The sequence below is a fragment of the Varanus komodoensis genome, unplaced genomic scaffold, assembly GCF_004798865.1.
Source record: "Varanus komodoensis strain SLA01 unplaced genomic scaffold, ASM479886v1 scaffold4, whole genome shotgun sequence".
Classification (NCBI taxonomy): Eukaryota; Metazoa; Chordata; class Lepidosauria; order Squamata; family Varanidae; genus Varanus; species Varanus komodoensis.
Genome location: NW_025335941.1, coordinates 31,661,708 through 31,675,628, shown reverse-complemented (window position 1 = coordinate 31,675,628; position 13,921 = coordinate 31,661,708). Strand labels below are relative to the sequence as shown.

General features: G+C 39.0%; 1 protein-coding gene across 6 annotated transcripts in view; it reads left to right on the top strand.

Annotated features, from left to right (window-relative positions):
- PHLDB2 (pleckstrin homology like domain family B member 2) overlaps positions 1-13,921 on the top strand; it is an 82,680-nt gene that overhangs the window by 21,396 nt on the left and 47,363 nt on the right. For 3 of the 6 annotated variants that reach the window (XM_044441866.1, XM_044441864.1, XM_044441869.1), the window contains exon 2: positions 1,886-3,219. In XM_044441866.1, coding sequence (XP_044297801.1) covers positions 1,897-3,219 — 1,323 coding nt within the window. In that variant the 5' untranslated portion in view covers positions 1,886-1,896. Of the gene's footprint in view, positions 1-1,770; positions 3,220-13,921 lie in introns of those variants that run through there. The other 3 variants (XM_044441867.1, XM_044441868.1, XM_044441865.1) reach the window with 3 other exon arrangements.

Sequence of the window (13,921 nt, the reverse complement as noted above, 5' to 3'; positions counted from 1 at the left end):
GTACATTTTGTTAAAATACATGCAAACCTAGCTCCTTTTCTCTGTGGGCCAAAGTGCATGTTCATTTAATCATGCATGAATTATTTTAATATAAGCATGTGTGGCCCAGGGAGGGATTGGGACCATGGCATTGTGAAAAGGGATTTATGCCTTTTCCTCTTTTGTTTTCATCCTGAAATTCCACCCTCCCATGGGGAGGAGGAACAATTCTTTAACAAGGGAAAAAAGTCAGAGTTATAATCAGTTCATTCAGAGTTACAATCCATCATACCTGATGTGGGCTGTGGATGGCTGCCCTAAAGCTATAGTCATATACCAACTTACCTGAGAGTAGTCTCCATTGACCTTAATGGAACATGATTTGAAGTATACAAGTCCAGGTTAGTACTGAAGTGTCTTGTGAAGGGTAACTAGATCAGATTACACAGCCACTTTGTTCTATGGGCAGGTTTCTTGACCATCGGTAGGTGGAGGGAAAGAGCCTCTTGATTGGGGTGGATAGGGAAAGGGGAATAGGGAAACAGACAAAACATCTTTAGCCATCTTAGTCCAAAGCAACCCGCTTAAGGATCCAGCCACCCGTTTGAGCATATCACTTGGCACTGATGCCCTGCAAAAACTCCCACACCAATAGGTAAAACTAAGTTTATTTAAAAGGGGGAGAAATAAGATGTGCAACAGAAAGGGCACCAAAAGGCGGGGAGGGGGGGGGGGAGTATGTAACCCAGGTTCCCAAGATTATGCAGACTGCTTAGTACATCAGCTTGGAAGGAAAATATACTCCTACTCTACATTACTTAGGCAATGGGTTTCACCAGAATAGAGGTCCAAGGAACAGTTGATTAGCTTCTGTCAGTTGCTGTGTTCAAAGGGAGAGAAAGACTCCAACACTGATTTTATCCTATCTGCAAGCAGTTGTGGACTTCACCTGCATCTCCCTAGGCAGCCAGTTAAATGCCATTTGGCCGGGGCAACAGAACATAACTATTTGTGCTTGGGATGGATCTACCCAATTTCTTCTGATAAGCCCAAGGACTAAATCATCAAAGTCTTGCTGGTCATCTGCCCACCAAGGACTAATCAAGAGATAAAAAGAAAAAAAAAGCCCAGCCATTAGTCCTTCTTCTACCATTGGGCTTCACACTTCTTCAATTTTAAGCCATCCTCACTGCATCTTTTCTAATAAGTCTCACTGATTTCAGTGAGATACCAAATTAGTTTAGGATCTTAGTTTTGGTCTAATGTGTCCTCTTGAATTGACCTGAATTTTGTAAATTATCTCATACTTTATGAATTTTGTAATTTTCTTGAAGCAACTAATCTCTGATAAAAACAGGACTGAACTATATTCTTGCTGTTTCATTTACTAGGAATGGTATCCCTTTAGTATGAGGCTTCATTGCTGGATTTTGCTTTTTGGCAGGTGGAATGAAACCAAATGTTCATGATAGTGTTTTAGTTAAAAGTCCTTTAACCAAGGACTATGAAGAATGGCTTTAAGCATAGTTTTAAAGTAGGCTTTGTCCAAAGTTAACTTGTTGCCTTACTAAAAGTGTTTCCATACAGAGTGCTCCTGGTGTTACTAATGAGTAGGCATTGTGCAGCTCTTCTACCTTGCTCATTTGATCTTCTGTAGATCTATCTGACTGCCTTTAATCCTGTTTTATGACATGCCTACTTGGAAGCTTAATCATTTTTAAGAAGTGCTTTAAACATGTTTGCTGAAACTAATCATTACTATTGGTATGCAATCAGTGTTGCTAGAAAGTCATTATGGATTTCAAGTTATAACCTTAAGAATTGCAACACTGCAGGTAAAAAAATAAGGAAATTGCTAAAACAATTTAGTTTCTTCTCTCACTTTTCTTTCAATCCTTCTTTGCAGATTCCAGTAAGATGATGGAAGAGTTCATGCAAACCCAGGTGGAATTACAAAATACTAGTTTAGGAAAAGAGGTCATGATGAATTCTCTTGAAAATGATCTGCAGGACATAATGGACAGGCTCAACCAGAAAAAATATTCGTCAAGTCTGAAATTAAAAACAAATGGTGACTATTCTGGTTCTTATTTAACTCTCTCACAGCCTTTGGCACCCAAGTCCAGCCCTGCTTCCAGTGTAAAAAGTGTGTCATCTGTTACCAAAATTCAAGCAAGCAAAGCATTGGCTTGTGACAGCTCTTATCTTTCAGACAAGAATGTCTCTGCAAAGCATATGGGCTCCATTTCAAGCACATCTCCATCCTTAAGTGGGTACAGCCTTGGGAAGAGAGACTTTGATATTTATGCTACCAGAGAAAATGAAAAACAGTTTGGACATCTGGATAAATTTCCCTATTCAAAGTACAGTCATAAAAATAAATCGCATGATAATGTCTACTTCCCAGGAATCATGGATGGGCGGAAAAATTCTGGATCTCTTCTTGCAATGTGGAATGGAAGCTCAGGGAATGAGACCACTCTTTCACCAGTTGGTGGTTCTGGAGCTGCCAGTATGCCCTCCAGTCCAAAGCAGGGCAGGAGGATGAATATTCAGGATATCCTGTCACTTCAGTCCAGACCACCTAAACAGAAGGACCCAGCAATGGAAGCTCTAGGGTCTAGAACCAGAAAGTATTCTGGTGGTTCACTAAGCCATATGGGAGTTTATAGCCGTTCATTACCCAGGCTTTACAAATCAACAGAAAGTCAGCTCATGCCACTAAGCTTACCCCCAAGAAGCTCCCTTGGGAATTCCAAAAGGAAAAAAGTGATAGAAAAGGATCTTCTACCTCAAAGTATGCTGGATGCTGATAATTATCTTAATTTTTCTTCTTATACCTCAGGGGTTTCACCATATGCAAACTTTGCACCTGAAACCAATTCCTATGTGAACTCGACTCTCAGTGTTCCTGCAAGTCCTCGCATAGCTCGGAAGATGCTTCTGGCTTCTTCTTCCTCCTATGCCTCTGATGACTTTGATAGAGTTGGACTCTCAGGAGCCAGCCCCAGTAATTCTTTCATTCCTACAGATTCTTCTGAGAGAGCATTCCCTGTCAGAAGGAAAATTTCCAGCAGTTCCATGGAGTTGGATGAAGCAGAGCTGGAAAGCTTGAAGCAGGCTCCTTTTGTTCGAGAGAGAAAGAATAGTATTAGCTCCATTTCTGGAAGGGATGACCTGATGGACTATCACAGGAGGCAGAGAGAAGAAAGGCTGAAAGAGCAGGAGATGGAACGACTGGTAATGCTTTTCTTCAGTAAATGTTTAACAGCACAGGTTGTTTACAGTTGCTTCTAACTGTCTGAAGTTAGCCTGTGAATTGTGTGTGTTGTGGCCTGCATTTTCAGACTGGGGTATGGAACCTTGTATGTGGCTGAAATGGTGTTTACTATGTCAATCTCTAAAGTTAATTGGTCTTGCATTGTGCAGGCAGAAAATCTGGACAGTGTAATGAGGCCATCTGTACAGGGTGGTAAAACTGATAGAAATTGCAGCAATTCAGCTTGTGTTCTGCCAAAATGACCAGATACTTAAAAGCCACAAATTATATACTCTGGGGATCCAGCACTTAAAGAGAAAAGATGATGTCACTGTATTGTGGTAGCTGGATAGGTCAGCTCATGTCTCTAGCCTAAGCTGTTTGGGGGCATAATTGTATGCATTTTAATGAAGAAAACAAACCAGAAAATTCTGTGATGGCATTTGTCAGATGGTTCAATCAGAGCATTTTCTCCAATTTTGGATATCTTTATAGAAAAATAACTTTAGTTTCTTAAAATATGTTTGAAACTATATGCAAATTATAATATCATAAGTATACCTCTACCTTATTCAGTATTCAGTGTGTCTTTACAATACTGAATTAATGGGTTGTAACTTTTCAAACTCATATTATTCCTTTTAGTTGCACTCCCCAAGAAGTTTATTTAACCATATCCAGTTCTATAGTTAACTCACTTTTACATTTTTATACTTATGCTAACCTACCCTAAAAGAATGCTTCTAGATGAAAAAATTATAACTGATGAAGTCTTGTATCTCAGTTTCTTAGAAATGGAATATTGATGGATACTGTTCAGGCTTCATTATGTTTTTCAGTTTAAAATTGATAGTGACCAGTGAAAATTCTGGAAAGGGTGGTGGTTTTGTATTGCTCCCAGTTATTTCAATGGAACAGAAGAACTTCCTAGATAATCATTCTCATTGCCTCTAATTCCGAAAACCAGTGGAAAAATGACTGCATATGTTTCAAGTGTAGGGATAGTCATTACCATCTGTAAAGCAAATAACATAGAGTGGGTATCACCTTTTTTTTTTTTTTTTTGAAAAAGAGATTACTATCAAAGTCAAACAGTGAAAAGGACAAAATGTCCTCATTCAGTCATTCAAGCACTGGGTGATGTTAAGCACCCGACGTTATCTGATCCCCATCTGAAACACTAGCTGCAGCTCCACCAGGCATAGACTTCACTGTGCAAAGGCTTTCCCTGACTTGGAAGGGCTGGTACACAACAAAGTTGCCCAGTTGAGGGAGAAGCCGGATGAGAAGCAGGTGAGTCACCCCAGCTGAGGCCAAAGTTTGAAGGACACTCCAGCCTTCACTGGGTCTCTTTGCTCAAGCTTTATCCTTCTCAGTGGGGAAGCAGCAGTGTTTGCAAGTCTCTAGCATCACATGTGAGCCCCATGGTTGTGCTTAAATGGTCTTGACTGGTACTGAGAGCAGCAGGTCTATTCAGCCTGGGCCAAGTCCTAGTCTGTGACTGGAGATAACAGCTAGGATTCCTCTGTTCATTGCTTCTGACTGAGTCCTAGCCTGCTTATTGCTGAGCAGACATTCAGAAGCTTGTTCAGTTTATTTGTGTGTAGACATAATGTGTTTTTTTTCCTGAGCAGACATGGCTCCTTCTATATAAATTGATAACATTCCATTTGGGGAATTGGCTGGATTTTCAGAGACATGTCTCGCAGATGTTTCTACAGTGTAAGCAATAAAAGGGATTCAGCAGAAATATGACCATTACTCCTGTCCTGAATTCTGAGAGAGCATGTATTTTGAACTGCCTATAAAAATTGTCTTTGCTGACTTCTGATTGGTATGCAGAAATTAAGAAGCACCGGGCTGATGATTGTTCTAGGTGCAGTCGTCTTGAAGGGAGGTTAACACTGGGCCAAAAACATATTTTAGTGGCAGAGTGAAACATCAACGAATCATACTGGTGTTGTGTGGCTGCAAGCAAAAGAACATACTTGGAAAGCATGGAGACTGTGCATAAAGAAAGCAATGTCTAATGAGACGAATCAGTAATTATATCCTTGTGACAGTCTAATAAATTATTCTTGTCTTGACAATAAGATTTCAACTTTTTTTGTTTTTTGCCTGTTTTCCTTAACAGCCATCATCCTGTCATAAGATGCTAGCTTTGCAGCATGTTAAAACGTTAAAGAGACTGAATGTTTACATAGGAAGGAATTTCCTCCCACTTGATTTAATCTTCCATTTTTAACATTTTTCAAGGGTAATGGCCTTTGAAATCAGTCAGTGAGAGGACCAGGATTGGGGACTGCATGTTCAAATGATTTGGAGGCTTTAAGAACCAAAATAACTGCCTCCCACAGCCCTGGAAGGAAGTGTGTATTTGTAAGACAAACTCATTCCATCCTTGGCCTGATGCTTTTTTCAAAAGGTCAGTTCCTCTGCAACTGCAATATTACTGCCCTTCAAAGAAGTCTATTCATGCTATTGTATAGTTAAGTGCAGGCTATTATGCACTTCTCATGTGTGTTTGTTTGTGTGACAACAAAAAATCAAAGCGAAGGAAGATCGAAAGAATTAAGGTTGCAATCTCATACTTATTCATCTGGAGGAGTAAATCCCATGGAATTTACCAGCACTTGTTTCTGAGTAGATGAGGTATAGAATAATGTTGCAAATGGCTAATTTTGCCATGTTAAAAACATGTTACTTAAAAAAGCAAAGCAAAAAATAAATAAATAAATAAATAAAAATCTGCCACTGTGGGTTATTCTGAAAGGACATTTATTTATTATGATAGTTAATTCAGAGTTCCAGGTAGAGATGAAACTTTTCCAGAATTTTGTAACCATGCTGGAGGCATTCTTTTTCAAGTAACCTGCATAGTCTGAAGTGTTATGGTTAAGTGTGAGAGCTATTCCATTTGAATTCCTTTCTGCTTGAGCCAGCTATCAACCAGGAGGCCACAACCTAAACATGCTTCCTAGGGGGAAGCTTCACAGTGGGACTTAAGTCAGAATAAAAATGCATAGAGTTGTAGTGCTAATGAGCTACATCAATAACTGTGCTATGGGTTGCCACTTTTTTAAGCCATCTCTATAAGTTGTTTTAAAATTCAGCATCATTATGCAAATTCTATCTTGTACTGACTATAAATGCAGTACCTTTAACCAACAGCTGGTGGTGTTTCATGTCCTTAGTGTGTCATTAAGTATCTTATTGTTCTCACTTCTCCTGTCTCTTTGTTTTGCCTCGGGAAAGCTGCTGAAAAAAGCAGATCTGTGCTTGCAGCCGATGTTGTTGGCTTACCTTACAGATCTGTAATAAAGTATCAAGAGCAGTGTTATTCTGTTGCAGCAAAAACAATAGATATATTGTGCCTTAATCTTCTACTTCATCTGATACATATAATATTAACCTCAGACTGGAAGATGAATATACATAGGCAAAATAGAACTTTTTGATGTGTAATTGCTGAAGTTAAATCAAGAGATTTAACTTGATTTCTAGTGGTTTGAATAAGAACAAAGTGTTTATTTTAATCAAACAACATACATGTAATCATCTTATCACTGCAACATGGAACGTTTTGAGCAGCTTGGCACATTGGCTGGCTTGCAAAGCTTTTGTTGGCTCGCCATTGCCGCTGCTGCTGCTACCGCGGTCACTCTCCCACTGCCAGACATGGTGTTTTTATTTAGTTTTAATTTTTATTTTGTTGCTACTTTTTATATTTTAAATCTGTAAATTGCCCCAAAAGCCCACAAGGCTATGGGGCAGTATAAAAGTGTAGCAATAATAATAATTTCCCCTCCTCCTTTTTCTTTTATAGTGGGGGTTTGCTCCTCTTCCTGCCAATCAAGACAGACTAAAATGATCTGCAGTTTTTTTCTTTTATGCTCCAAATGTTTGGAGTCCAAAAGAACCCCACAGGGCTATTAGGCATATTTTGTGCTGTATGTGGCAGGCTCCATGTTCCTATGTTAGCCATTTGTGGCATATCAACAGCTTAAAGTTTCTTGCTTGGTTTCTTGAAAGTGATTCTTAGTTCTAACTGTGCCAAAACAGGCATGATGTGAGTAATGTGTGGTAGACATGAGGTATTTCTACTTTTCTGAAAATTAAAAATGGCAGTGGGGCTGCTGCTTCAATGGGGGAAACAGAACTGGAGGAAGGGGTGTCTTATAATCCTTTGTCCTGCACCATTTTCCTGATGCAACCCCCAGAGCTGCTATTACTAACATCCTAAAGGCAAAAAATAAATGACTATGAAGCAAGCAATTTCTGGCAACAGATCCCTGCTTTCCAGGAAAGCAGAGGATTCCCTAACCCAGCCCAGTCTCTATAGTGTGGCTATCTCTGCTTTGATATAGCAATTCAACAAGAGTGCACTCTATATGAGAACTTCCCTTCTTCATATAAATACCTAGTATCAACCCTTTCAACATGTTAACTGAGAGACAGCACAAAATAGTTATGCTCAGAGACTGTATATCATAGGTTATCTAGAACTCATGTGTTATCACTTCTCCCCAGATTCAGACATACTGTTTCGCTTGTCTTGCGTATCAACCCATTGACCATCCTTGGGTTGTTCAGCTCCAGTGTGAGCTATGGAGAAAGACAGCACAACCTACCCACTCCTGTGCAACAACGCAGGGTTTCTTTAGAAAAAGATTTATGCTGCAACAATTGTGTCCATGTAACAAACCATTGTTAGCAAATGTGGAAAACTTTCAGATCTGTTTTATTTGCATGGCTCATGCTGCCTTCTTTTTCAAGTTAAGCTGTGGGCTGCTGGTGAAGGACAACAAGGGAGAAACAAGAGCTCTAAGGCTGTTTTCCAAGTAAAGTAAAAGTACATAGCTCTCACTAATTTAAGGATGTGAACAGTTTTACCTCTAGATGGTGCTATTTAATTTAAAATTCAGGGCTGATGCTCACATTGGATCCAGTCATTTCTGATCTCACACCAGTGATTAAAACAGCAGAGCAGTAAAAATATGCTTGTATTCTGTCTCAGTAACTCTCTAAAGTAGAAAACTGGTTGTTTAAATGAGGGAAACACTCACAGGAATAAGGAGTCCTCAGACTGCTTCAGTCTATCTAACCTGCATAAGGTTCACAAAGACTGTGTCAATTCAAATGCTGTTCCCTGCAAAATGTTAATAGCTGGTTATGAAATCAGCAGGCTCAGTACAGACCAAATGGGAGATTTTCCATCATTGTGGGATAGTTGTGCAAAGTCCTCTACATCATTAACATAAGAGGAACATACTTTCAGAAGGTATACATTACATCAATGCAGTTTCTATAAAATATACACAAATATATGCACAAGGCAGGCTATGTTATAGTTAAAAGTTGTTTTTTAATACTGTAGGTCTCTGTGCATGTGTACATGTATTTACAGAAAATATCAGCATACCAGTTATTTTATATTTATTTATACATATATCTTTACTAAGTCTATAAGTATTGAGGAGATATGTGAAATTAATAATGAATTTAAATGCACGTTGAGGAAACACAAGTGACCTAGGATGTTTTGCAGGCTATCTGCATGGTTGGACATTTATTCTGAAACTAGGAAACAAGAACTTTTTGGAAATTGTGAAGTAATACATGTTGGGTGAAATGTTCCAGTTTCAAGTATAGGCTGATGAGATCTGAGTTAGCATTGCATGATCAAGAACGGGATCTTGGGATTGTGGTGGACATCTTGATTAAATTGTTGGTTCAGTGTGTACGTAGCTGCTGTGAAAAAGGCAAACACCATGCTCGGAAAGGAATTTAAACTGCTACAATGATACTCACATCTTTGGTGCAACCATGTTCAGAATACTGTGCACAGTTCTGATCACTGTACCTGAAAAAGGTCATTGCTGCAAAGAAGGACAACTTTCCTGTGAGGAATGGTTACAAGTGGGATTGGTTAGTTTAGTTGAAAGAAGGAAGGAAGGTAGGAGGGAAGGAGGGAGGGAGGACAGAAGGAAGGAGAGACATGATAAAGGAGTTAAAAATCATGCATGGTATGGAGACGGAGACATTTTTCTTCTTCTCCCATAATACTAGAGCCCAGAGTCACCCGATGAAGCTTATTTGTGCAAGATTCAAGACAATAAAAGAAAATGCTTCTTCACACAGCACATAGTTAAACATGGACTTCATTGTCACAGGTGGGAGTGATAGCCACCAATTAGGACAGCCTTAAAAGAGGGTTGGACACAATCATGAAGGAGAAGGCTATCAATGGCTACTAACATTGTTGGCTATGAGCTATGTCTATTATCAGAGGTGGTGTGCTGAGAAGTTGCTGAGAAGCTTTGGCAGGTGAAACTTTTCTACCCATCTTGCCTGGTGGACTGGGTAGACGATTGGTCTGATCCATCATGGCTGGTCTCACGTTCTAAGAAACTAGAGGTCCTACTTCCTATGTTCCTGGTATATACCCAGTGTTTAAAAATGGAAAAAGACATGCGTTTTTACTACTCTTTCACTGAAGGATTATGGTCTGCTATGCATTGTGTCTCAGGTGGATGCTCAAAAGAGAAAAGGAAGAGTGGAAAACCTCTGCTATGAAGAAGCAAGAAAAGATGCTTTCATGTGACCTTTTCCTGTGATTCTCTGTAATAGAGAAAGGAAGGGACCCAAGCAGCAGTGCAACTAAGGAAAAGGATGGAAAAGACACATTTGTGGCTCTGCTGGACTGAATACAGATTGGAGAGGGGTGACCAGGAGCTGTAGGAACAGATAAAGGGGAAGGGGCCATCTCTTGAATGTTTCTCATAGGATATCAATATACACAGGAGGAATTTTATTTGCAAGCCCTGTGAAATAAGGGAAGACTGCAGGACATCACTGAGTCTTCAGAACCACATAAATGCATAGTACTCCATTCAGAAGGTTCACCTGGTTGTTCCCAAGCTGGTGCCTTCCAGATATTTTGGACTCAACTTCCAGCATTCTTGCCTTTTGCTGTGCTGGCTGGAGCTGAAGGGAATAAAAGACCAAAAAGTTCTAGAGGACACCAAATGGGCAAGCCTGAATTGGTTGAATTTTGGGCTCTTATATTTGACATGTTTTTCAGGTTCATTAGTTTATGAAAAATGTAAAGTGCTGAGTAATGATATATAGTTCTTACTAGTACTCAGAATTGATTAACTAGAATCTTGAATTCCAGGTGTGCAAAAGCCTAGATCAATATTTCTATTTCCATATTTCATATCTGGAATTAAGAACTACCTGACACCTTGAGCACCTTTAGTTGTTAAACTCTTTTCTTAGTTTGTTCTTCTGTAGACTATATAATGGAGGGAAGCTGTAATATACTTGTGAAATAATGTTGCAAACCTCTTTAACAAAGAAGGGAAACTTCACTCAGCCCCAGTGAAAATTCTCAGGGCCCCATTCTAGTACTGGATGTATTCAGCTGACAGGGCCATGGGGAAACTGAACTACAAATGGGATTCTTCCTTTTTTAATTGAATCACAGTATAGGGTGCTCAGTGGATTGATTGGCATAGATTAAAAGAGACAGCAGTGCAAATAAACTATATGGGATGTGCAGAAGCATCAGAGATATGTAAGCTTGTTTCCAGTTTTGTACATCATGCAACCTTAAGCAAACCACAAATGAACAAGTTTTCCACATGCTCATTTGGGGCAGACTTTGGTAGTAACTTCACTGTGAGACTGAGGAATAGCCAGAATCAAGAGCACATCCACAGTTGTTATGATCGATGTAATAATAAGGGCACTAAGTTTCCTCTTGTGCTTCAGAGAAATCCAATACCAACCCATACATCTAGAACCTTTTGTGTTAGTTGAAAGCATCTTATTGCATGTGTGTGTCTCTGTGTTATAAAGTATTAAATGCTAGTGGGAAATATTTAGCACCTGCTCAGGCTTTTGCACGTTTTCAGATAGCTTCACTGTAGAACAAACAGTATTACATAATTTGAGAGGTTTGTATTTTATGAAAAATACTGTATTTTCATGCAATTAAACTTTTTGATAGGCATGCATTATTAATAGTAGCAGACCTCCTATTTGTTATTTCCTGGCTTTCATAACAAAAATAAATTGATGGTATAACCTGCAGAAGTAAGGTGCAGTGAAATGGGGACTAGTTGGCAGCCAAGAGAATGATGAGAACAGACAGCACAAAATAGCAACCAACAGAACTTCCTGTACACAAGCTCTCTGATACCATGTTGTGCATATTAAAATAGATTTGCAGTAACATATTTTCCCATTACCTCTGTAACAGTGATGACAGCAAATAAAGCTATGGTTACTTAGAGGCATTCTTGTAAATATGGGCATTCTGGACTTAATATTTCTTACTGAAAATCCTGGCAAGTCTGTTTTCAGCTGTACCAGACCTGGTTTTTTCCAAGACTGTCTGTGTTTTGAATTTCAAGCTATCAGCAGTTCTGTTTAGAAGACTTTTTTCTATTGACAATGGATGGAAATTAGTCCTAAAAATGCTGAACTTCTCAAGAATTTCTTGGAGTTTTAAAGGGTTAGAATATTATTGGTATACATTATATAGACTGTAGTGTCAGAACATCTTACAAACAAAAAACCCTACTCTCTTGCATGCAAACTAAGATAAACTGTCTGTGTATGCACTTTAATTTGATATCGCCTGTGTTCCAGAGAGTGGATGAGGAGAGATGCCAAAATGAACACATCCTGTCACTCTATGTAGGGGTGGACTTGGTGATCATGTATTGTTTATCCCAGCCCTTCACTGTTTCAGTGAAAGTAGTACCTGCTGCTGCAGGGTACTTTACAGGCACATCAAGAGATGGATAAATGTTGGAGTTCCTGGCCAGCAGTCAGACGGTGCTTTCAGAAATGGGTTGGCTATTCAAAGAATACAGGCTTAAGAGGAAGAGAGCAAGCACAGGCTAAGCAACTGAAGAGGGAACTGGAGGCTGGTGGAGAAAATGCTTGGAGGGAGCAAAGGAGTTTTGAGGTGCAAGGATTTCACTTTCATTTTGCCTTTTAGTTTCCTGTCTTGCCTGTCTTCAGAGGAGGGGAGGAGAAAAAGAAGGGGACATTTTTGTTAAGTGCTAATTGGTTAGTAACACTACACTTGTAGCTCATCAATTATGTTAGTGCTTTGTTTATTATTAGAAAACAGAGTTCAGGAACAAGTGCAATGCTTACCTTTTAAGGATGATATTGGGTTCTTTGGATATCCAGGATACTTGATTTGTTAAGCTTGAATGGTGTATTTTCCAGAGTGGGAACAAGGAGCAAGCAGAATCCCTTTGATTCATGATGTTCTCTCATTTTCTTGGCTGGGGCTATGAGGTTATATAGGCAATGGGATTGACATCTGAATCCATTAAATGTTGCAAGCTCCTTGAACAGAGTTAATTTGAAGCAAACATGAATCTAACTTCTTTGTTCTTGTTTAAGTTCACTGTTGAATTTGAGTTGGATAGGAATTAAATACCTCTGCTGGTTGCTCTGTGAAAATTAGGCAGTTTAAACTGAGTTGTCAGTACATGTGTCCATTGTTACTGCATCTAAATTCAAAGGAAATGGGGCATTACAACATGTTTAAAAGGCATCCGGAAGAACCATGCGTTTAAAACTGACTTTGTCTTGTTCCTGAAAGCCTTGTGTTAATGCCAACTTTCACAAACCCATGGTATTGTGACACTGCCAAGTTTTTGCAATTAGTTTTATTGCACTAGTTCAGAGTATTCAGATGTAAGATGTTAATCAGGATTTCTCAAATGGTATGATTCAGCAATCATTTAGATTGTATCCTTAGACCCATGGAATTGACCCAAGTGTGCTTAGGATTCAAACATTCAAAAAAAGTTCATTTTAGGTTTATAATCATTCATTATGAGATTTGAGATGCATACTAAAATAACTGTTTCTGTAGGTGTTGATAATTTCTTAAATATTACTCATTTAAAAGCTGTTGTCTTTTACATAATACATCAGAAAATGTATGGTTTAAAAGTTTTTAAATATATGTACAAAGCAAAGTAATACATGTGAATGCAGAGGTAAGGCCCACTTTTTTCAGTAGAAGCTCAGGTGAACAGACTGGGACATCTCAGAAAACATGTAGAATTGCTCTGCTTGGCTGTATCCTGTGCACACTTCCCTGGAAGTTAGTCCCATAGAACACAAGTTGATCATATTGCTGAGTGAACATGAGAAGTGCACTGTTAATCTATTACTAATACAGTGCTCAGTATTAATATTTTCAGGCACTAGTGAAAGCATTTGGCTAGTATCAGCTGCATTCACACACTATGCTAATTAACTGTGTGAATAAGCTCTCCAGTTTTAGATGTGGAACATTCCATGATGTGTCTGACAGACAATTGAGCTCACCATGGGTTGTCCTCTTCCTTCCTCCTTGGTCCTCCAGCTGGAATTTCAATGTCCTTCACCACACTCACCAGCTCGTCATCCCAACCTGAGTCCTATAGTTACTTCCTCTGTGTGTGTGTGTGTGTGTGTGTGTGTGTGTGTGTGTGTGTGTCTTTTTAACCTTTGTTTAATTTTAACTTTTGTTAACTGCCCAGAGAACCTTGGCTATTGGGTGGAATAAAAATGAAATCCATCAATCAGTCAATCAATTTTCATTCACTACTGATTTTTAAAATTTTATTTGTAGGAGTATCTTTTAAATACTTTTTCTTCCCC